This window comes from Mytilus trossulus, unplaced genomic scaffold (genome assembly GCF_036588685.1).
Source record: "Mytilus trossulus isolate FHL-02 unplaced genomic scaffold, PNRI_Mtr1.1.1.hap1 h1tg000859l__unscaffolded, whole genome shotgun sequence".
NCBI classification, from domain to species: Eukaryota; Metazoa; Mollusca; class Bivalvia; order Mytilida; family Mytilidae; genus Mytilus; species Mytilus trossulus.
The window spans coordinates 356-22,556 of NW_026963522.1; the positions used below are offsets into that span (position 1 = coordinate 356).

Below are 22,201 nucleotides of genomic sequence, written 5' to 3' on the forward strand. Positions count from 1 at the left end.
TCAACCACATCCAAAATGGAACCAGGCAAACCATGCTTGCTGTATGGCACCCTCCCGGGGTCGACTTCGATCACATCGCCAGTGTTTTTAATATGGATTTTATACTTTTTACTCGGGGGGGGGCGGAACGGGAACGCGAAATTTTCTCATTTGATTTTTTCAGGATTGACAATTTTTGGATTAGCACCCAATTGACCTCCCTTACTGCCGGCGGTTTTTGAATCCGTCAAACCCAAAACCTTGCAAATAAAGTCTTGAGATCCTTTGCCGGCTCAATCTCTCCGTTGAAAATCAAGGGCTCGATTTAATGCCACAGCCTGAATAGTACAAAATTAGTACTCTTTCAAAAAGTGCCGAAAAAACTTTGAAATCGCTTCGGAGTGATTCGCTTTTAAAGCCTCTCGGCATGCCAGCGGATATGATCTTCGATGAACGATGCCATAAAGTAATAGCTATGATCATAACCGTCTTGAAGCCTCAGGGTCAGATCGATTCCCTTTTTCTTGCAAGCGACGGCAAAATCATCGGGGAAAAGCTCTTTGTTCAAAAAAATATCCGCCGTTCCCTGATCCACGAGAATCTGTCCATCCCATCCCAGCGTTTCTGTCAAATGACAGGAATCGTATTGTTTCCAAGCTTCCTGATTTTCTCCCAAATAACCTTTGAAAGCTTTTTGCCCCCAAGGAACTTTGGTTGGGGAAACTATCGGCGCGAATGCCGAAACCGATTTGTAGATCCCAGGATTTTTCAAGGCAATGGACAAAGCACCGTGCCCACCCATGGAATGCCCGGTAATTCCCGTTCTTTCCGGATCGACTTCGGAAAAGTTGGAATTCACCAATTCACGCAACTCTTGAGTTACATAATCGTACATCTTGAAATTTTGGATCCAAGGCTCCTGCGATGCGTTCAAGTAAAACCCGGCACCTTTTCCGAATGAATAATCATCGGCGTGATCGGGAACCTTTTCGCCTCTTGGGGAAGTGTCGGGGAATATCAGTGCCATTCCCGTTTTGGCGGCAAATTGTTGCGCCCCCATTTTGGTAACGGCATTTTCCCAAGTGCAGGTCAAGCCCGACAAATAATAAAGGACGGGAAATTTTTGGGCGGAAGGGGAAGCTGGCGGAAAATAAACCGCAAACTCCGTTTCACAACCCAAGACGGCGCTGGCATGGGAAAAAACTTTTTGCCGTCCGCCGCAACATTTCCAATCGTTTTTGAGGTTCAAAGCCATGAGTTCTCGGGGCAAATGGTTAGGGAAAGATTAATAAATGACGACCGAACGGATCGACTTGCCTTCGTGCATCAATTCAAAAGCGTCATTGATTTTATCCAACGGCATGGTGTGGGTGATCAAATCATCGATGTTGATTTTTTTCTCCGCATACCAATCAACGATTTTAGGCACGTCCGTCCGGCCTCTTGCGCCTCCAAAAGCGGTGCCTCGCCACGATCTTCCGGTTACCAGTTGAAACGGGCGCGTTGAAATTTCGGCTCCGGCCGGGGCCACCCCGATAATAACCGACATCCCCCAACCTTTATGGCAGCATTCCAAAGCTTGGCGCATGAGGCCCACGTTTCCAACACATTCAAAAGAGTAATCGGCGCCTCCGCCGGTCAAATTCACCAAATAAGGCACCAAGTCGCCTTCGACTTCCTTGGGGTTCACGAAATGGGTCATGCCAAATTTTTTCGCCAATTCCACCTTGTCGGGATTGATATCCACCCCGATAATCATGCTCGCCCCAATCAATCTGGCTCCCTGAATGACGTTCAATCCAATGCCGCCAAGACCAAAAACCACGATTTTGCTACCTGGCTCGGCTTTGGCCGTATTGATAACGGCACCAATGCCCGTGGTTACGCCGCAACCGATATAACAAACTTTTTCAAAAGGAACGTCTTTGCGGATTTTCGCCACGGCAATTTCGGGCAGAACGGTATAATTGGAAAAGGTCGAAGTTCCCATATAATGCAACAGGGGTTTGCCGTCCAAACTAAAACGGCTGGTTCCATCGGGCATCACTCCCTGACCCTGGGTAGTGCGGATGGCTTGGCAAAGATTGGTTTTGGGATGCAAACAATACTCGCACTCCCTGCATTCGGGCGTGTACAACGGAATTACATGATCCCCGACTGCCAAAGATTTAACGCTCTTACCGATCTCCACGACAACGCCGGCTCCTTCATGACCCAAAATCGCCGGAAAAGCCCCTTCGGGATCGCTCCCCGAAAGTGTATAGGCGTCGGTATGACAAATCCCCGTCGCCTTGACTTCGATCAATACTTCGTTGTCCTTCGGTCCTTCAACATCCACCGTTTCAATGCTTAAAGGCTTTCCCGCCTCAAATGCCACCGCCGCTCTTGATTTCATACCGCTCCTCTTGCTGTTTGGTTATCGATTAATCATCTTATCGGCACCTTGAATATTTACGGTTGTTTTGGAAAAAATTCGAATCCCTCCGCCGATTCGATGAAGATTTTTTTAAAATATCGGTTCTTAGTGAAAAAAATGGTTTTAAAACATCGTTTATCTTGGTTTTGGACGCATGCGGCCCCGTCCGGTTAAGCGTCGGCGGTCTTTGGAGCCGTCGGGAATACGAATCCGGGGATGTCGTGACAAATGTCGGCCATCCCGATTTGAACCCCGGCCCTTCGCGGTCCGATCGTCCCGACGTCCTTGCCCTTCACGGAATTCGCGACGAAACCGAAGACGCGCCCGGCCTTCGCCCCCGTTTTCGACTTCCTCTTGTTAAGCTTTGTCCGGGCGGCGGGCGGGGGCTTCCCCCGTACGCCTTTTTCGCGGATTTCGTTTCGGATCCCCCCCCGATTCGGGAAACCGGCGAATCCCGGCGGAAGCGTGGGCGGAATCCCCGTAAAGCGGACTTCCTTCCCGGATTTCCGCGATGAGCCGCCCGGGCCCAACGGCTCGCGGCCGACGCGAAGAAGTTCCCGATCGACTTGCGCTTTCCGTCGGCGGGGACGCGGTTTTCATGGCCGAAATGGTCAATCCCATTTTTTTTCGGGCGGCCTCCCGTCCGCATCCTTTTGGGCGGGTTTTTCGGGGTTTTCCCGGAAGGAATCCGGAATCCCCCTTTCTTGATTCGCCCGTTTTCGTCCCGGGCGTTTCTTCGCTTCGGCCTTCCGTCAAGGCCGCGTCGACAACGAGGCCCTCTTCGGCGCAGAATCCAGATTTCCCAGACTCCCGCAGGATCCCGATGCGCGGCGATTCGGTCGCCTTTTCCCCGGCCGACGCTTCCCCCCGACGCCAAACCGCGGCGAAAACGGGATCAACGGGTTTCCCACCGGCCCCCTCGCGGGCGGCCGCGGATTTGGCGAATCGGTTTTTAAAAACCTGTCCCGGTTTCGGCCGAAGGATCTCAAAGCCGAAAATTTTTGAAATTTTTTCGGGGGGATCGCCCAATCGGGAAAGTTTACGGAATTCGGTTTCGTCGCCGGAAAAAGAGAATCGCGCGCCTATTTCGTTGAAATAATTGTTTTAATTTAACGAAAAGCGCCAAAACAGAGAATCTTCGTCAAGCAAAAACCTTAAAAAAATCATTTAAATCAAACATTTACGCGCCTTAATTATTCAAGGTGCTCTTATTATGAAACATAAGCCATCCAACGATCCATTTTAAGAAAAAAAGATCAACCCAAAGAAATTAAATTTTTCCCAAAAAATTAAAGACTTCACCAAATGATGGACGCTCAATTCACCGGCAAACAAAAGAAAGTTCGGGATGGCTTCATTGCGGAAACTCTGGGGAGGGGGAAGAAATGCGATCCCAAAAATGGCCGAAGACCGCAAACCCATGTTTAGGAGATAATTGTAGCCGATGCCGATTCTTTGGGGATTTCTCCCGGAGTTGTAGGCAACTTATCGTTTGCTGAAAGCTACTGCGGGAGATTCAAAAACTTTCTCAAGGAGAGATCATTTCTGCTTGGCATAGGGATCGGGCATATCCGAAATCCAGTCTTCGATGTAATCGTAGATGGTTTCGGCGGCATCCCGCACTTCGGGGGAAACGTTGAGTAAATATTTTTTGTCGCCTTTGACATAAGCGGACACCGCCTCATAATAGGAGCGCCACAATTCATCCAAATGGTTCTCCTCCAAGCTTTTAACTAGCCAAGCTCCCTGCCCCAATTTGATGATAGAAGCGGCCGTCCTCTGCCAATCGTCCACTGTATATTTGGGCAATTGCTCCGCTAATTGTTCCACTGCCTGTTTGAAAAACCCGGAGGCAATCCCCTGATTCTGTTCGTGTAAAGCAAAAACTAACTGCAATAAACAAAATGATTCCCTGCATTCATTGGGTATTTTTTTCAATTCCTTTAATTTTTCTTTTACTTCGGACCATTTACCGAGCTTATCCCTCATTAAAAAGATCAGATTACATTTCGTCATGACTTGATCTGGTAACAATGACAATGCTTTATTAAAACAATCCTCGGCTTGGCAATAGTCCTTATTCATATCCATGCACAAATTTCCCAAGCCGTTCCACGCATGGACGTTTTTCGGATCAAGATGCAACGCTTTACGGCAGTGCTCGAGTGCCTTCTCGGGAGATTTCAAATCGGAGCTATACAGATTTCCCAAGTTATACCACGCATGGACGAATTTCGGGTCGAGATCCAACGTCTTGCGGTAGCATTTGAGAGCCTTCTCGGGATTTTTTAATTTTTCATGATACAAAACTCCCAAGTTATTCCACGCATAGACGTATTTCGGGTTAAGACCTAAGAGTTCTTGGTAGTGTTTAAGTTTCTTCTCAGGATCTTTTAAGTTTTCTTGGCACGAAGTTCCCAAGAGATCTTCGGACGGTACGCCAAAGTTGATGTTTTCAGTGATGGTTTGCTCCCCATCCTCAAGCAACTTCTGCGCTGCCTCTTTGATCTGAGTTTGGTTTTTGCTAAGCCGCTCTTTGCTGAGCAAAGGGCTCATTGCTTCGGCATATTCCAAGACTTCTCTACTACGATTAGTTATCAACTGACCAATAACTTTTTCCATTTCTGCCAAAATTTCTTCTTTGCCGTAATAAACCTCCAGAAAACGGGTGAGCCACAAAAGTTTGTTGCGGTCGCGACGGCTGGAATGACGCATCAAGTACCAGATATTAAAGAAGCGTTCTCCCACCTGATATCCCGTTTTTTTTTGGGATAGAGCCTTGTTTTTTCCAAGATTCCCGTATCGCACAGGCGTTTGATTTGCGGAGAAAGTTGATTGTTTTCCAAACCGGTCAGACTGCGGATTTGATCCAAAGCGCAGGGATCCCAATGCAAGCAGACGGCATCCAAGATTAACTGCCCCTGTTTGGGCAATTCTTCGATTCTGGCTTTGTAAAGTGGGCTCATTTGATCAAGCAAACCCTCCAAATTCCTAAATAATTCGGGGGAAGAGCCTTCCGCCAATAGTTTGAAAAGCAGAATGACCGTGCGTAAATTCCCCCCTGTCAAACGGTGGATAACCTTGAGTCGCCCAATCGATTGATAAAGGTTGTCGGCACTTTTTATATAATCAAATTCCTCTGCCAATTTGTTGAAAAGCTCTAGCATCTCCTCAAAATTCAGGGGATCGAGGTAATGGTTTTTGAAGGCATCATAGAAAGGCGCATCGTAATCATGGATATCATCTGGGATGTCTGGATTGGCCGCAATAATCATCGGGGCTTGGGGTTTGGTCATAATCTGTCTGAGCCGGTCTTGCTCCACCTTGTCAATGCGTCCCAACACCATGCCGATGTTATCCAACAACAACACGGGCCTTCGATCTTGCTGACACAGGGCTTCCAAAGCTTGATCGCAGAGTTCGGAATCCTCATTTTTCTGCCTTGAAAGATCGCCAATGATTTGATCCAACTCATCCGCTTTCTGAGGTTTTTTTTCCTGTTGCCAATAGTCCGCCAGTGAATCCAGACAATTCAAAAAGAGCTTGGATAGGCGATCGATATTGTATTGTTCCTCGGGAAAAGACAGCGGGATAAACATTTTTTTCAATTCTTCGTCTTCGCGCATAGCGATCTCTAGTCTTCTGAGCAGGGTTGTTTTTCCCATGCCCCGTTGCCCAGTAATCAGATGGGGTTGAGGAATGGAATCGGCTCTCTCTCCTTTCAATTCTTTGACTAACCTTTCAAAAACATCCCCTCGGGCCACAAAGAGCGCCTTTAAATCGGCATCGTTCTGGACGGCGTTATAAACAAGGATTTGCCCTGACCGTTTTTTTTGCTCGCTCATCGTTCCATCCCCTGTCGCCAGTAATCTTTGAGAATGGACGAACGGAAATCATACCAATAGCCATCCTCCCTTTTCTCCTTCAATAAGTATCCGTCATGCCCCAGCATCTCCATGACCGCCGTCAAATCATCCTCTTCCTTGGCAAGCTTGTGGGTATAAAGTTTGTCATAAATCTTGCTCCATGTGGCCCCAAGTGAAGTCCGACATAGAAATTCCAAAATGGCTATGGCTCGACTAAGTTCTTCCCGCTCAAGTTGTTCCTTCAATTTTTCTTTCCAAGGATTTAGTTTTGTTTGGTGTTTTGCCTGCATGCGCTTATAAACTTCCTCAATATGCGCCTTAGTAATTGGTTGATTAGATTTAGAGAATGACAATGATCTTATCTCATGAAAATACAATTGAATGAAATAGGGGAGCTTCACGTCAATTCTTTTCAAGAATTTGTTTGCGTAAACTTTCATTGAGTTCAATATTCTCATGCTTGGCTAGTTCCCTGAGCAATCCATTCGCATCCTCTTCGTCGAAAGCTTCGATTTTGTAATCCGACAAATCGTTGATAGTGGTAGACAATCCCCACTTTTTGACAAAATACCTCAGCCCGATAGAACCGCAAAATATCCATCTTACCTGATTGAGATATTCCGATTGCCTGAGCCTTCGGAAAAAACTTAGCAAAAAATCTACCCTTTGCTTGCCTTTTTCTTCCTTTATCAGATGAGACAAAAAGACGGAAAACTCATCGATCATCAATAGCATGGGTTTTTCGAGGCTTTCAAAAGTTCTCTCAAAAAAGTGTTGGGGTTTTGAAAAATCATCTCTGACATGTAAGTTCAATTTTATTCTCAACTTATTGCCGCCAATTTCAACTGTTTCTATATACTAATGCGGTTTCTTTTATTTTTTCCCATATGCCGCTAGCGACCTGTTTCTTTATTTCATTTAGGATATGCTCGAATAGCTCCTTTTCGTCTGCACGTCCTTGGGCGTTGATCATAATTACGTAATACTTTTGTTCTAGCTCTGCTTTAAGTTTCAGCAGGATCGATGTTTTATCTATCCTGCATGGATCGGAGAATACTAGGTCATTGCCTTTATCTAATTCTTTTTCAATTTCTTTCAATTCTTTGACTCGATTGTAAAAATCTTGGCCTTCTACAGGATTTCCAATTTTGTTAACAACTCCTTTTATAACCATTACCAATACCTCAATTTGAAAATGATAAATTTATGAACATGGACAAAAATGAATATAGACAAATTTGCCCGTTAAAGTTCGTGAATATTTTTGAGAAAAAATTTTTCTGCCAATATACAAAAATGTACAAATACAATTCTGTATGTCTAAAAAGAAAGAGATCAAGATTGGTGATTCTTTTGGGAGCGTCCATGCCGTTGTTTCACGTAATCCCGATAATGTGAAGGAGACATATTTTTGAACTGGAGAAACCGGCGGTTGAAGTTGGACAAGTTATTGTAACCCACTTCGTAACCGATCTCGGAGACGTGTTTATTGGTTTGATTGAGAAGACTGCATGCCTGACTGATTCTCAGGCGGTTCAGAAAATCCGAAAAGCGGTTGCCAGTTGTTTTGTGAAAAAAACGGGAAAAATAAGATGGAGCCATCTTTAACAGATTCGCCATGTCATTCAAGCTGACCGGTTCGGCGTAATGCCGGATAAGATAATTCACCACTATGTTAATTTTTTCCACGGCATCTTCGTCCGCATAACTTTTAATGCGAAGCGTATTCAGCAAACGATAATTGCGCCACCGCAGGAGTTTATCCACCAACACCAGAAAATTTGCCAGCCGCGTCAACCCTTCCGAATCCCGGATGCGCATAAAATCTTTTTCCACGGAAGCGGTATCCATTCCCAAAAACTCGATCCCGTAGTAAGTTCGTGAAAGAAGGATTTCCACGCCTTTAATCTCGGGAAAAATTTCGGCGGCCCGCTCAAAAATTTTCATATCGAACTGAATCACCCGGTCGCGAATCGGCGTGGTGGATTGATTTTTCACGTCCGAAATCCAGTTGTGGGGCAAATGCGGCCCAGTCAACACAAAGTTCCCCGGCGCAAAACTGCCGATATAATCTCCCACAAACATTCTTCCGGTGGTCTCAACGATTAAATGCAGTTCACATTCTTCGTGATGATGCCAGCGCACAAGCTTGCTGGGGTATCCGTGTTCCAGATACACAATCGCGCTGGAATCATGATCGACGATTTCTATTTCGCCCCGGTGGGCGTTTTCGGACAATGGCGATTTTTTCAAATCCATGGGGAAAGATAGTTAAGAAGTTTAAAAGCCGTGAATTAAAAAAGGTTTTAAAAATAAATTGAACCAAGAAACTCTCATTGAGATTGGTAAAAAAACGAGATAAAAGCCCAGCGTTTGAAAAGCGAAAATTCAAAAAACAAGAATCCTCTTTTCATTCCAAATTCCATCAACCCTTGCCGATAGATATTTTGTTCGGATATTCCGCTGGAAATACTTTAACGGCCAAAATAAAATATATTAAAATGATTCGGTAATTTATGTTTTTAGACGAGTATTTTTTCATAAACCCTTATAAATAAAAGATTTTTTAATAATCTTACGCCAAAACACGAAGTAAAAATAGTATCAGTATTTGACGAATATAACGTTGTATCAAAACATAAAACTTCTAGTTTGATGTTTTATTTTGACGAATCACAACCGTAAACCTTCTTTTGGAGAATCATTATGATGAGCAAAAAGTCAAAAATTAAGATGTGGATGGCGGGCCTTTCGGCACTGTTATTCCTTTCTTTTGGAGCTGGCTCGCTGAGTGCCGCCGAGTTGACGATCGCGACCGTGAACAACGGCCACATGATCGAAATGCAGAAACTCAGCAAAGAATTTGAAAAAGCCAATCCTGGCATTACCCTCAAGTGGGTGATTCTCGAAGAAGGCGTTTTGAGACAGCGCGTCACAACGGACATCGCCACCAAAGGCGGTCAGTTTGATATTATGACCATTGGTATGTACGAAACCCCCATTTGGGGAAAGAAGGGCTGGTTGATGGAAATCAAGCCGCCAGCTTCTTACGACGTGGACGACTTGTTGCCCGCCATGCGCGACGGTTTGTCGGTGGACGGCAAATTGTATTCCGTGCCTTTTTACGGCGAAAGTTCAATGATCATGTATCGCAAGGATTTGGTCGCCAAAACCGGCATGACTTTGAATGACAATCCAACTTGGGGACATGTCTATGATATCGCCAAAAAAATCTCCGAACAGAACAGCGGCGTTTATGGAATTTGTCTGCGCGGCAAACCTGGCTGGGGCGATAATACGGCGTTTGTTACCACAATGGCCAATTCATTCGGTGCGAGGTGGTTCGACGAAAATTGGAAACCCCAATTAACCAGCCCAGAATGGATGCACGCCGTTTCTTTCTATGTGGATCTGTTGACAAAATATGGACCTCCGGGATCCAGCGGAAACAGCTTTAACGAAATTTTGGCTTTGTTTAACGAAGGCAAATGCGGCATGTGGATTGACGCGACGATCGCCGCGAGCTTTATCACGAATCCCGATCAGAGTAAAGTGGCTAACAAAGTCGCTTTCGCACAAGCGCCTACCGCCATAACCAAGCGCGGTGCAAATTGGCTTTGGGCTTGGGCGTTGGGAATTCCCGCCGGCACCAAGAAGATGAAAGAAGCCCAAAAATTTGTTCAGTGGGCGACTTCCAAGGAGTATATCCAACTGGTTGCCAAAACAAATGGCTGGGCCAGCGTACCAACCGGCACGCGGACTTCGACCTATGCCAATCCAAATTTTCAAAAGGCCGCCCTTTTTGCCTCGGCTGAGTTAAAGGCCATCGAATCCGCCGATCCGAACAACAGCACTTTTAGACCTTCGCCTTACGTGGGTGTTCAATTTGCTGCCATTCCTGAATTTCAGGCAATCGGTATCGCCGTGGGCCAACAATTGACCGCCGCTCTTGCGGGCAAGATCTCCGTGAAAAAAGCTCTGGAAAACGCCCAGAAAGCTGCGGACAGAGAAATGCGCAAGGCGAATTACTACTAATTTCAACGATAGTTGTGCGGAGTCATTCCTTTATGGTTGCGGGAATGATTCTCGCAACTTGGTTGATTCCCTTCCGCCGCCCAATTTCTTTCGGCGGCGGTTTTGTTCAAGAAAGACGAAATTCGCATTCAAGGAATTTTCGCAAAATTTTGATGACCTGCGATTTTAAGGCAATATCTTTAGATACAATTAAAAGAATGATGGTCTGCAAACACTGTAAAAGCGGCGCTTACGTAAAGAACGGTTTTTTGAGGGGCAAACAATCCTATCTCTGCAAAGCTTGCAAGGGACGTTTTACGGAAGGAGACCGCAGAAAGGAAAAAAATACCGGCATGAAATCATTGGTAAATCTTCTGCACGCAGACGGCAAGCACTCTATCGAATTCCTCGCCAAACTGGCAGCGGTTTCTCCCTCCACAATCAACAATTGGCCGCCGCCGCAGCCAAAAGACCGCCTGAGACGGTTAATCTGGAAGATCTTTGTGAGGTCGCGCCGAACGAAATGTGGCATTTAATCAATCGGAAAAAAACAAACTTTCGATTGTCCGGACGCTTGACGGCCTTATCGATAAATTTTTCCCCCGAGGTGCGGAGCGTGGTCATAATCGGACGGCCCGGCGATTGACAAAGCGAAACTTTAGGACACCGTGATTTTGACAAGGCATCATTTATTTTTCGGTTCCCATTTTCTTACACCGATTTCTTTCATTCTAATCCAACTATCGATCCATGCGAAAATTTAAACTGAAACCCGAAGTATTGTTGCTCAGTCCTTCGGTTACATTGCTGTTTCTATGGATGATCGTTCCGCTGTCAATGACGATCTACTTTTCCTTGATCCGCTACAACCTGCTTTACCCGGGCGAGCACGGATTCACCGGGTTGCTCAATTACGAATTTTTTTACACGGACGATACCTTCTGGCCGGCAATCATCAACACTTTGGTACTGGTGGCATCGGTGATTGTGATCACGGTGATATCTGGAACCTTGTTGGCTTTGCTGATGATGAAACCCTTTCCGGGCAGAAACGTGGCGAGGCTTTTGTTGATCTCGCCGTTTTTTATCATGCCGACGGTCAACGCTTTGCTGTGGAAAAATATGATGCTGAATCCGGTGTACGGAATTTTTGCGTGGCTGTTTCAAATGGTGGGGTTGGAGCCGATCGATTTCTTACAGGATTTTCCGCTTTCTTCGATCGTCGTGATTGTGTCTTGGAATTGGACACCGTTTGCCTTTCTCATCTTGATCACCGCCTTGATGTCATTCGATAAAGATCAAAAGGAAGCGGCGTTGATAGACGGAGCCAACGGGTTTGCGCTATTTCGTTATATTTACATCCCCCATCTGTATCGCCCGATTGCGGTGATTATCATGCTCCAGACGATTTTTCATTTGTCCATCTTCGCCGAAATCTACATCACCACCGTGGGCGGCCCGGGAATCGAATCCACCAACCTCGCATTTATGATTTTTTCCCAAGCGTTGATGCAATACGACGTTGGAGTGGCCTCGGCGGGAGGGTTGTTTGCCATCATTTTGGCGAACATCGTGGCTTTCTTTCTCATTCGCATGATTGGCAACAAACTCATGGAAGTAAAATAAATTTCAAAACCCAAAAACGAGATGAATCTGATTCAAACCCTCCGCCGTAACAATATCCACATCGGAATCCTATGCTGGATATTTACCCTGCTGTACGTTTTTCCCGCCTTGTGGCTGATTTTAACCGCATTCAAAACCGAGAAGCAGGCGATTTCGATTCCGCCGTTGATGTTTTTTGAACCAACCCTCGAAAATTTTGGAATCGTCCAAGATCGCAACGATTATTTAAATTACGCGCTCAACTCGATCATCATTTCATGCGGCAGTACTTTACTGGCCATTATCATCGGCGTGCCGGCGGCTTTTGTTTTCGCTTTTCACAAAGGTAGCAAGCTATACAAAAACATTATTCTGTGGATGCTCTCCACCAAAATGTTGCCGGCGGTCGGCGTTCTCGTTCCGATTTACATTCTACTGAGAGATTTTGGACTGCTCGACACCCGCATCGCCTTAATCGTCATTATGATGCTAATCAACCTGCCCATCGTCATCTGGATGTTGTTTACCTATTTCAAGGAAATTCCGTTGCAAATTCTCGAAGCCGGGCGGATTGACGGCGTGAGCCTAGTCGCTGAAATTTATTACATCATCCTGCCGTTGGCCAAAGGCGGCATCGCTTCCACCGCCCTTTTATGCGTTATTCTGGCATGGAACGAGGCATTTTGGTCAATCAATCTGACCGCCACCAACGCGGGCACCTTGGTCGCTCTAATCGCTTCCTACTCAAGCCCCGAAGGATTATTTTGGGCAAAACTTTCCGCCGCCTCGGTGATGGCCATAGCCCCGATTGTGGTCATGGGATGGTTTAGCCAAAAACAATTGGTTCAAGGTCTTTCATTCGGCGCCGTCAAATAAATCATGATTCAACGACTCAATAACTCGACCGTGGATTCCATTACCACGGTGGGAGTCCCCAAATATGATAGAGCCTCTATCCGTCCCGGAATTTTGCACTTGGGTCTGGGAAATTTCCAGCGGGCGCATCAAGCGATTTACCTCGACAGACTTTTCAACCAAGGCTCCCATCAAGACTGGGGAATCGTAAGTTCGGTGTTGCGCTCGGATCAACTGCCGTTGCTTCACAATATGAAAAACCAAGATGGACTCTACACCATGCTGACCCTTTCCCCTCACAATGAAAAAGACGCTCGTGTCATCGGATCGGTGATCGATGTAATTGACGCGGTCAACGAACCCCAGTCACTCATCAACGCGATTGCCAACCCCTCGATAAAAATTATCACGTCCACCGTTACCGAAGGCGGATATTATCTATCGGCCAACGGGGAATCCTTGCTGAAAAATCATCCCGATATTCAAGCCGATCTGGGAAAAGGTTTCCGAACCATTTATGCATTTTTATGCGCCGGCCTCAAACAACGGATGGATAACAACAGCGGCCCCGTAACCTTGCTCTCCTGCGACAATCTGCGTTTAAACGGAACCATGTTCAGCAGGGGGTTTTTGCAGTTTTTGGAATTAAAGGGAGAAAGCCGGTTGATGGAATGGTGCGAAACGAACTTGGCGTTTCCCAACAGTATGGTGGATCGTATTACTCCCAAAGTGGATGCGGGGCTGTGCGCAAAAATCCAGTCGGATTACGGCTATGAAGATAGGGCGGCGGTCATGGCGGAGGATTTTATTCAGTGGGTGTTGGAGGATAATTTTATCGCCGGCAGGCCACCTTTTGAAGAGGCGGGGGCGGAAATCGTTCAGAATATTTACGAAAAAGAGGAAGCCAAAATTCGCATTCTAAACGGCGGACATTGCGCTGTGGCATGGTTTGCGGCTTTGCACGGCTACAAGTTTTTTCATGAAACGCTGGAAAATCCCCTGTTTAGCAATTTTCTGGACGCTTATATCGCGCAAGAAGTCATCCCCACCTTGGATTTCATAAAATTCGACTTGCATCAATATTATAAGGTGGTGAAGCAACGTTTCAGAAACGCACACATCCCCGACACCATCGAACGACTGGCGGCGGAAGGCGCTAGCCGTCTCCCCAAGTTTATCATACCTGTGATTTTAGATTGCTTGGGCAAAAACCAAAGTTGTGAATTAGCGTTCAATATTTTAGGGGCGTGGTGCACCGCTCTGGAAAGAGATCAGAAAAAACAACTGCCTTTCGATCATCACGATCAAGAATCGGATAAAATCCAGCAATGGTTTGAGGCTTCCGATCCTTTTGAAGCGATTGTACGGGATCAATCTTTTTGGGGATACGGACCGCAACAAGAGGCAGTTTTTTCGGATGGAATGCGTAAAGCAAAAAGCAGAATTGCGCAACAAGACTTTTTTCCCCTGCCCCAATGAGTGATTCAGCTTTCCGATTGGACAACCAAGTCGCCATCGTTACTGGTGCCGGCGGAGGCATCGGGTTGGCGGTCGTTGGTGGATACTTGGAGGCTGGCTCAAAATGTCTCGCCTGCGATCTAAAAAAAACCGATGAACTGGAAGCCCTGATCAAACAATACCCTGAAAATCTGACGTTCGAGGTGTGCGATGTAACAAAGATCGACCAAATCCACCAAACGGTTGACCGTTGCATTGAAAATTTCGGAAAAGTGTCGGTGCTTTTCAACAACGCCGCCATTTTCGATTTGGCACCGCTGGAGAAATCGGACGAAGCCATGTACGATCGCTTGTTTGCGGTAAACGTGAAAGGCATGTTTTTCTTTATGCAAACGGTCACCGAAAAAATGAAAGCCGCCGGAACTAAGGGCAAAATCATCAACATGGCCTCCCAAGCAGGACGAAGGGGGGAGGCTTTGGTGTCCCACTACTGTGCTACCAAAGCCGCCGTCATTAGTTATACCCAATCCGCGGCTTTAGCCTTGGCTCCCTATAAAATCAACGTCAACGCCATTTCACCCGGCGTGATCGACACGCCCATGTGGAAAGATGTAGATGCTCTTTTCGCCAAATACGAAAACTTGAAGCTGGGAGAAAAAAAAGCCGCCGTAGGCAAAAGCGTGCCCTTGGGCTACATGGGAAAACCTACGGATATTGTCGGCGCAGCCATTTTCCTAGCCTCATCTGCTGCCGATTACATCACCGCTCAAACCCTAAACGTGGACGGCGGATGCGTCATGAGTTAACCACAGTAGCTTGAACCCGAAAAATATCCTCCATTAAAATTAATAAAAAAGCCAAACGATGCCGCCAGAGGTTTGAGTAGATTTGTGTTTTTGGCTTCGATTGGGGTAGGCTTCCACCAATATTGGGGATACATCCGTGCGGAAAGCGGATGAGGGTACCGGGTGCCATTAACGCATCATTTTGATTGCGGAAGGTTGCCAGGGCTTTCAAGTCGATCAACTCTGACTGGACAAATGCTCGCTGGGTTTCAACGGCACTCGTGATCAGGCTCTTGATGGATCCACGTTTTGGGACTGATCCAGCATGTAGGCAGATTTGAGCTCTTTATCCCGCAACATCACCTCCGCAGTTCAAGAAAAACCAAGAAAAACTGATATGGATTGATGCAACCCGTGTCTAGATCGTCATCGCCGTATTTGCTATCGTTGAAGTGAAACCCACCCAGATTCTTAAAATGGGCAAAGAAGGAAACGATCATTTCAATATTCACCATTGGGGCGTGATGCCCCAAATCCACTAAACACATCACCTTGTCTCCAAGTTCTTTGGCAGCAAGGTAACTGAAACCCCAGTCTTGAATTGCGGCGGAATAAAACATCGGCTCGTAGATTTTGTGCTCCAGAAACATGTGCCAATCCTCGGGAAACTTGGCGTAGATTTGGGAGGCTGAGTCAATGTAGCGGTCGAAGGCATCCCTGAATGCATTGACCAAGAAAATTGGTTCCATCGGCAATCCAGACGGTCAGGACTTTTGGGACTGTTGAATTCCTTTTTTTCCTCAAAAAAAAATCAAATAAAATGTGCGATTCCTTTTGCTTTTCCTAATTGAAATATTTATAAATAATCTTTTTATTTCAAATGTTTAGTCAGGTTTTATGTTTCGCCAAATTCAATTCGTCACGCTCGATTCGCTCGTTTCCCCCGACCATATTTACAGAAAATACCTCAAACTCTGGAATTTCGACGGGGGCGAGGCAAATACTGGAAAGAATCGAAATCTAGAACCGGGCAGACTTCAAGGACTACGGGATCGCCGGGCTGTTCATGTGCCTCCTTCTCCGGTTCATGGAGAATCCGGGCGACAGGGAACTCGAGGAATATTTGGAGACGAATTTGGCGACGAAACTGTTTTGCGGATTCAACCTTCAGGACTCCACGCCGACCTATTCTTTGTTCAGCAAGGTCAGGAAGAGGATCGGCACAGCGGCCCATGGCGGAAATATTCGATGGACTGAAGGGGCCACTGAAAAAGGCGGGGGTACATAAACGAGATTTTCGCGTTCGTCGACGCCACGCACCTGATCAGCAAGGCAACCTGTGGAAGGAGAAGGACAGGGCCATCCAAGAAAAATACGAGAAACCCAACAACGAAACGCCCCCCAAGATCGCGAGGGACAAGCAGGCCAGGATTAGGCTACAAGGGGGGAAACAAATATTGGTAAGGCTTCAAGAAGAACCCCGGCTTCGACATGCAATCAGGGATGATCAACAAAGTGGCGGTGACGCGCGCCAACACGATAGATTCCAAGGCGATGAGGGGAGGGTTGTCGGGCCAAGGCGCGGTCTACGCTGACAAGGGGTATTGCGGCGTCAACGCCGGAAAGACTTGCAAAAAAAAAGGGTGGATTTGCGCGCCGTGAAGAAAAACAACATGAAAGACAAAAACAGGGATTTGGACAAGTGGATATCGAAGCCGGGGGCGCCCCACGAGGGGGGATTCTCGAAAATGGAGAAGAGGGCCGGGTACCTCGGCGTCTCCAAAAACCAGTTCGCCGCCTTCATGGAAGCCGTCGCCCACAACCCGAAAACTTGGGTCGGCCTGAGCGATTCGAAAACCCAAACCCACTGATTCAAGGGCGAAGTGCGTCCAAAAAAACGAAAATAGGGTAAGAAAGGCGAAAAACAGAAGAACAAACAAAAAAAATCGCCGAAAAACGCCGGTGCGTCGTTCAAATTCCTTTTTCAAAATTCCCGAAATCGCCTTTTTTCGTATAAATTCAAAAATTTTAGATTTTCAACACTCCCAAATTGAATTTTTTGAAAATGAATTACCTCGCAGCAAGCTACGGGGTATCGTCTGCTCAAAACAGCATAAACTGCTGAGAATATTTAATTTTTCCTTGTGCAGTTGTTTGTATTTGCCTTCTTTGCCTTGATCCTGGTATACTGCTGAATCACCTCTTCGTCCGCTTGTTCGCCAACGGTAGAGACAAAATACCCGTCATCGCCCCAAAAAAAGAGGTTTTTTGTTAGTTACGCTACAAGCAGTAGTGGGGTATTATAGCATTAGTCTATTAGGTTAGGACATAGTATGAGGGTCTCCGCTACCGATTCGCCGCCTCTCCATCCTTTTTCGTTCATGTGCTTTGCGTGGAACGCTTTCGCCTTGGCTCAATAAGCCTCTATCTTTTGTTCAAGTCGGGCGAGTAGGGAGGCAGATAAATTAACCCGCACCCCGCTTCTTCGAGTATCTGCCTCGCCTCGCCCGATTTGTAGAAGCTGGCGTTGTCAATGATCAGTATATGTCCTTCGGACCATCTCGGCAAAAGAATCTCTTTCAACCAAGCGAGAAAGACGGCCGTGTTCGTGTTTCCCTCAAAAACCAACGGGGCCAGAGTTTCCCCCAAGCGTTGCCGCCACCGGCGCAGCAATCCTCTCGGAAGTGGGGCTTTCACCCACGCGCAACACCGGCCCTTCAAAGAATAGCCGTATTGCGCCTTCGGTGCATTGTCGAAACCCCAACTCGTCGGCGTAAACCGGTTTGGACGGATCCAGGCGGGAGATGCCTTTCAGGCATTCTTCCCTTTTTTCTTCGTCCCTCTCGAGGGTCGGCAAAGGTTTTTTTTTGCGGGCATGGCCGATTCTCTTCATTGCCCTGCTCACGGTTTTTTTGGGAAATTCCCCCGTAAAGCCGGGCGATTTGGGTTTGGTTGGCGTCGGGATTTTCGTTGATGATCTTCCTGAAACGTTCCAGATCGTCAATTTTGGAAACATTCCCGCCGCCGTGGGGCTTGGGGGCGACCGAGCCGTTTTGCGAGTGGGGGTTTTACCCAAAGGAAAACGGTGTTCCTGGATATGCCGAGTTGTTTGCAAAGGTGCGACGGTCTCGCTTTTTTGTTGACGACGGCTTCGACCACTTTGATTCTAAAATCCATGTTATAGGGTTTAGGCATGTTCTCTCCCTGAAAAAATTCTTGTTTTGGTTGGCTTTTTAGTTCGAAAGCGGTAAAAAATTTTTCGTCTTAACACAAGAGCCTAGCGCTATAAACCCAAGCTTCGTAATCAACGGCCAGTCCAACATGGCCCTGATAGAGCAAATCAAGGATCCCAAAAAAAAACGGCGACATCGTCCTAATCATGGACAATGCGAGGCACAATCATTCGAAACTGCTGAAGGGGTTATCTGGAGAAGCAGGACAGGGTCAGGGTCGTGTATCTCCCCCCTTACTCTCCCAATCTGAATTTGATCGAAAGGTTGTGGAAATTCGCCAAGAAGAACGTGACACACAACAAGTTTTACAGAAAATTCGCCGTTTTCGAGGCCACCTTTTTGGATTTCCTAGAAAATCTTGGCAGCAGGGAGGCCGAGCTCGAATCGTGCGGACGCACAATTGTGCCTTGGTTCCACAAGTTCAAACCTGACATTTTTCTCTTTTACCAGATAATCAATTGAGTATAATATGGAAGCCGTTTTGAGAGTGTACAAGCGTTCGTACAGAGCCTAAACGCCCCTGGTTTGCATAGACGAATCTCGCCGAAGGAACTGATCGATGAAACCAGAACGCCGATCAAAGCGACTCCAGAAAAGCCGTCGAAATACGATTACGAATATGGGCGCAAGTGAACCTTTCGCGGAAAAGAGAATCTTTGAGGACACAGAGGCAAGTACAAAGATTGATTGGGGCAACATCAACGGGGTCGCCGAAAGTTATCCTAACGCCAAACAACTCGTCACGTTGGCGATGTTCAATTTGAACACTCACGTACGCACGAAAAAATGAGATCTCTCAGGGAAAGATTTGAATTTGTTTACACCCCGAAGCAAGGCAACAAGCGAAACATGGCAGAAATCGAGCTTAGCGTTTTGACGGTCAGTGTCTGAATAGGAGGACAACAGAAGGGGTGAAAAAGGAGTGTTTGCTTGGCAAGAACTCAGAAACTATAGAGATTCCAAAGTCAATTGGCAATCTACGACAGCAAACGCAAGAACAAAACTGAAAAGATTATATCCGATATTAGACACGATTGACATTACACTAGATTATTGCCGACAGTCTTATTACAGGAAAAAGATAGGGGTTTAGAGAAAGTTTAAAATAATCAGTTAGGAATTAAGACGATTTCACTTGGGTTACCAAAGCTTTGAATGAAGCTTCATCATTCATGGCCATGTCGGCAAGCATCTTTCTATCTATTTCTATTCCTTTTTTTGCCAATGAATTAATAAATTGACTATACTTAAACAAGCTCTCTTACCGCAGCATTTATTCTTTGAATCCAAAGACTCCTGAACTCTCTCTTTCTGTTCTTTCTATCCCTGTAAGCGTAACATCTAGCCCGATCAACAGCTTCTTTAACGGCTCTCAGTTGCCTGCTTCTCGCACCACGATATCCTTTGGCCGCTTTAAAATACTGTCTTTTTTTCTTTCTTGCGTGAACCGCTCTTTTGATTCTTGTCATAATTCAATTAAGGATTAGTGGTTAGGCAGCATTTTTAAAATCGACTTATAATCAGACTTAGCAATCAAACCTGTTTTCCTTAATTTTCGCTTAGCAGATTTTGGACGTTTCCGAAGCATATGCCTCAGGTAAGCTTTTTTATGTTTTACTTTTCCAGAGGCAGTAAAACTAAAGCGTTTTGCCGCTGATTTTTTTGTCTTTAATTTATTCTTCATTATTTTTTTGTATTCGGAACTAAAACTACTGAAATGAATTTAGAATAACTTTGTGGTTCGCTCTCAGGAATCGCATCGGGTTGCATTTTTTCTATAAATCTTTGCATTACCGACATGCCAAATTCTGCGTGGCTAATTTCTCTCCCTCTGAACTGACCGTGACCTTTACTTTATGGCCATCGCCAATAAATTCCAAAGCGTGCTTCAATTTGAAATCAAAATCATGCCTTCAATTTTGGGCCTAAGCTTGATTTCTTTAATGACAATCTGCTTTTGCTTCTTTTTTGCGTCGTGCAGTTTTTTGCTCAGTTGATACTTATGCTTTCCGTAATCAAGAATCTTACACACTGGCGGTTTGATGTTTGATTCATTTCCACCAAATCCAGATCTTTGTCCTCGGCTATTTCAAGTGCTTCATCGATATCGACTTCACCTATTTGCTTGCCATTTTCATCAATAAGCAAGACCCTTGACGCAAGAATTTTTTCGTTTACCCGATGTAGTTCTGCCACTAATTAGATTTTTAAAAATGATGCTTTAATTCTGACGCCTCAGAATATGGTAGGTGCGGGCGGATTGAACCGCCGACCCCTACCGTGTCGAGGTAGTGCTCTCCCACTGAGCTACGCACCTGTTTAAATGGTGGAGAATAGCGGAGTCGAACCGCTGACCTTCTGCTTGCAAAGCAGACGCTCTACCAACTAAGCTAATTCCCCATAAACTTTCTTCGGTGGGCCAGGGTGGACTTGAACCACCGACCCCATCCTTATCAGGGATGTACTCTAACCACCTGAGCTACTGGCCCGATACAAGTAAAGGTTGCTTGATTGATACATTCAACTGAGCGTAAAGTTGAGCTTATCCAATATCTCTTTCTTTAATTTGAGAAAAACAAGATGTTTGCTCAGAAAATGAACTACCCCACAGCAAGCTACGGGGTATCGAGTGCTTAAAACAGCATAAGTTGCTGAGTATTCAATTTTTCCTTGTGCAGTTGTTTGTATTTGCCTTCTTTGCCCTGATTCCTGATATACTGCCGAATCACCTCTTCGTCCGCGTGTCCCACCAACGGTGGAGACAAAATACCCGTTGTAGCCCAAAAAAAAAGGGGCTTTTTGTTAGCCACTCTACAAACAGCGAGGTATTAAACCCTAAGCTTCGCAATAAAAAACCATTGATAAAGAGTTTATGGTTCTCGTTTTTCTTCTTGCTTAGAATCTACATTAGCTGTGCTTACCTCTACATTGATTTCTTCCTTAGGATCAACTTTTACTGATACTTCATCAACATTATCGGGCTTTGCTTCCAAACTTTCTTCGACTTCTTGTTTAACTTCGTTCAGTATGTTTTTCTCTTCTGGTTTGTCTTTTCCGTTCGCTGAATCAATATCATCCTTGATCAATTCAATGATCGCCATCTTAGCATTGTCTCCATTGCGGTTAGCTATTTTGTATATCCTTGTGTACCGCCATTTCTTGACTCAAATTGCTTAACTTGTTCGTTAAAAATTTCATAAACTAAACTTTTGAGTTTATGTAGGCCATGGATCAACCTCCGTGAATGCAAGTTTCCTTTTTTGCTAAGGTAATAATTCGATCAGCCTCGCCTCTCATTGCTTTAGCCCTAGCCAATGTGGTTTTTATCTTTCCATGCTGAAAAAGAGAAGTAACTAAATTTCTCAACATGGCCTTTCGGTGACTTGTCCGTATACCGAAGCTTATTTCTTAATTTTAAATGCCTCATCTCAAATAAAAATCAATCGTTTTCAATGTTGGGCTTTTCCAAAAACTTGCCGTCCTTCAGCTTCATGCCAGCGTCAAGCCCATACTTGCGAGCACCGTTTTAATTTCCTGAAGAGATTTTCTACCAAAAATTTTTAGTTTTGAGCATCTCGTTTTCGGTTTTTTGTACAAGTTCGCCGATCGTTTCAATTTTTGCGTTTGAAGGCAATTGATAGATCTGACCGTGAGTTCTAATTCGTTGATGCTTCTGTTAATATGCGGATTTACCATTGGTTCTTCTTCAACAATCTCAACAACTCTTCGGGCTCAACTTCTTCTTCGTCAAAATTGATGAGTGCTGAATAGTAATCTTTCAAAATTTTGGATCCAAAAGCTAACGCCTCTTCCGGGGTTATGATCCCATTAGTCCAAACTTCAAAAACTAGTTTATCAAAATCCGTCTTTTGCTTTACACGAGTACTGAGAACTTCGTACTTAACTCTTTCAATAGGACAATGATTGGAATCCATGAAAATGGTTCCAATCGGCAAATCTTCATCCTTATTTTCATCGGCTGACACCAAG

The 22,201-nt window shown here is 45.6% G+C and overlaps 2 protein-coding genes and 2 non-coding genes across 4 annotated transcripts; 1 reads left to right on the forward strand and 3 right to left on the reverse strand.

Annotated features, from left to right (window-relative positions):
• Positions 1 to 1,264: 1,264 nt before the first annotated feature.
• On the reverse strand, positions 1,265 to 8,520 carry LOC134703098 (alcohol dehydrogenase class-3-like). The gene is made up of 2 exons (XM_063563449.1): positions 8,345 to 8,520; positions 1,265 to 2,378 (listed from the first exon to the last, which is right to left on the reverse strand). The coding sequence occupies exons 1-2, from the start codon at positions 8,518 to 8,520 to the stop codon at positions 1,265 to 1,267; spliced, it is 1,290 nt and encodes a 429-aa protein (XP_063419519.1).
• Positions 8,521 to 9,102: 582 nt separating this feature from the next.
• On the forward strand, positions 9,103 to 10,296 carry LOC134703099 (mannitol-binding protein-like). The gene has a single exon (XM_063563450.1). It carries the CDS (start codon positions 9,103 to 9,105, stop codon positions 10,294 to 10,296), a length of 1,194 nt encoding a protein of 397 aa, XP_063419520.1.
• A 10,242-nt stretch (positions 10,297 to 20,538) lies between these two features.
• Positions 20,539 to 20,611, reverse strand: Trnaa-ugc (transfer RNA alanine (anticodon UGC)). Its single transcript has one exon. It is a non-coding gene; the product is annotated as a tRNA-Ala (tRNA).
• A 15-nt stretch (positions 20,612 to 20,626) lies between these two features.
• Positions 20,627 to 20,700, reverse strand: Trnai-gau (transfer RNA isoleucine (anticodon GAU)). The gene has a single exon. It is a non-coding gene; the product is annotated as a tRNA-Ile (tRNA).
• Between the last annotated feature and the right edge of the window lie 1,501 nt (positions 20,701 to 22,201).

Bases quoted from the DNA above. Each gene is read 5' to 3' on its own strand.
- LOC134703098 (XM_063563449.1), bottom strand. From the start codon at position 8,520: ATGGATTTGAAAAAATCGCCATTGTCCGAAAACGCCCACCGGGGCGAA. The intron at 2,379-8,344 runs GTTTGTGGGAGA...CAGCAAGAGGAG, and splicing joins GTTGAGACCACCGGAAGAAT to CGGTATGAAATCAAGAGCGG.
- LOC134703099 (XM_063563450.1), top strand. From the start codon at position 9,103: ATGCAGAAACTCAGCAAAGAATTTGAAAAAGCCAATCCTGGCATTACC.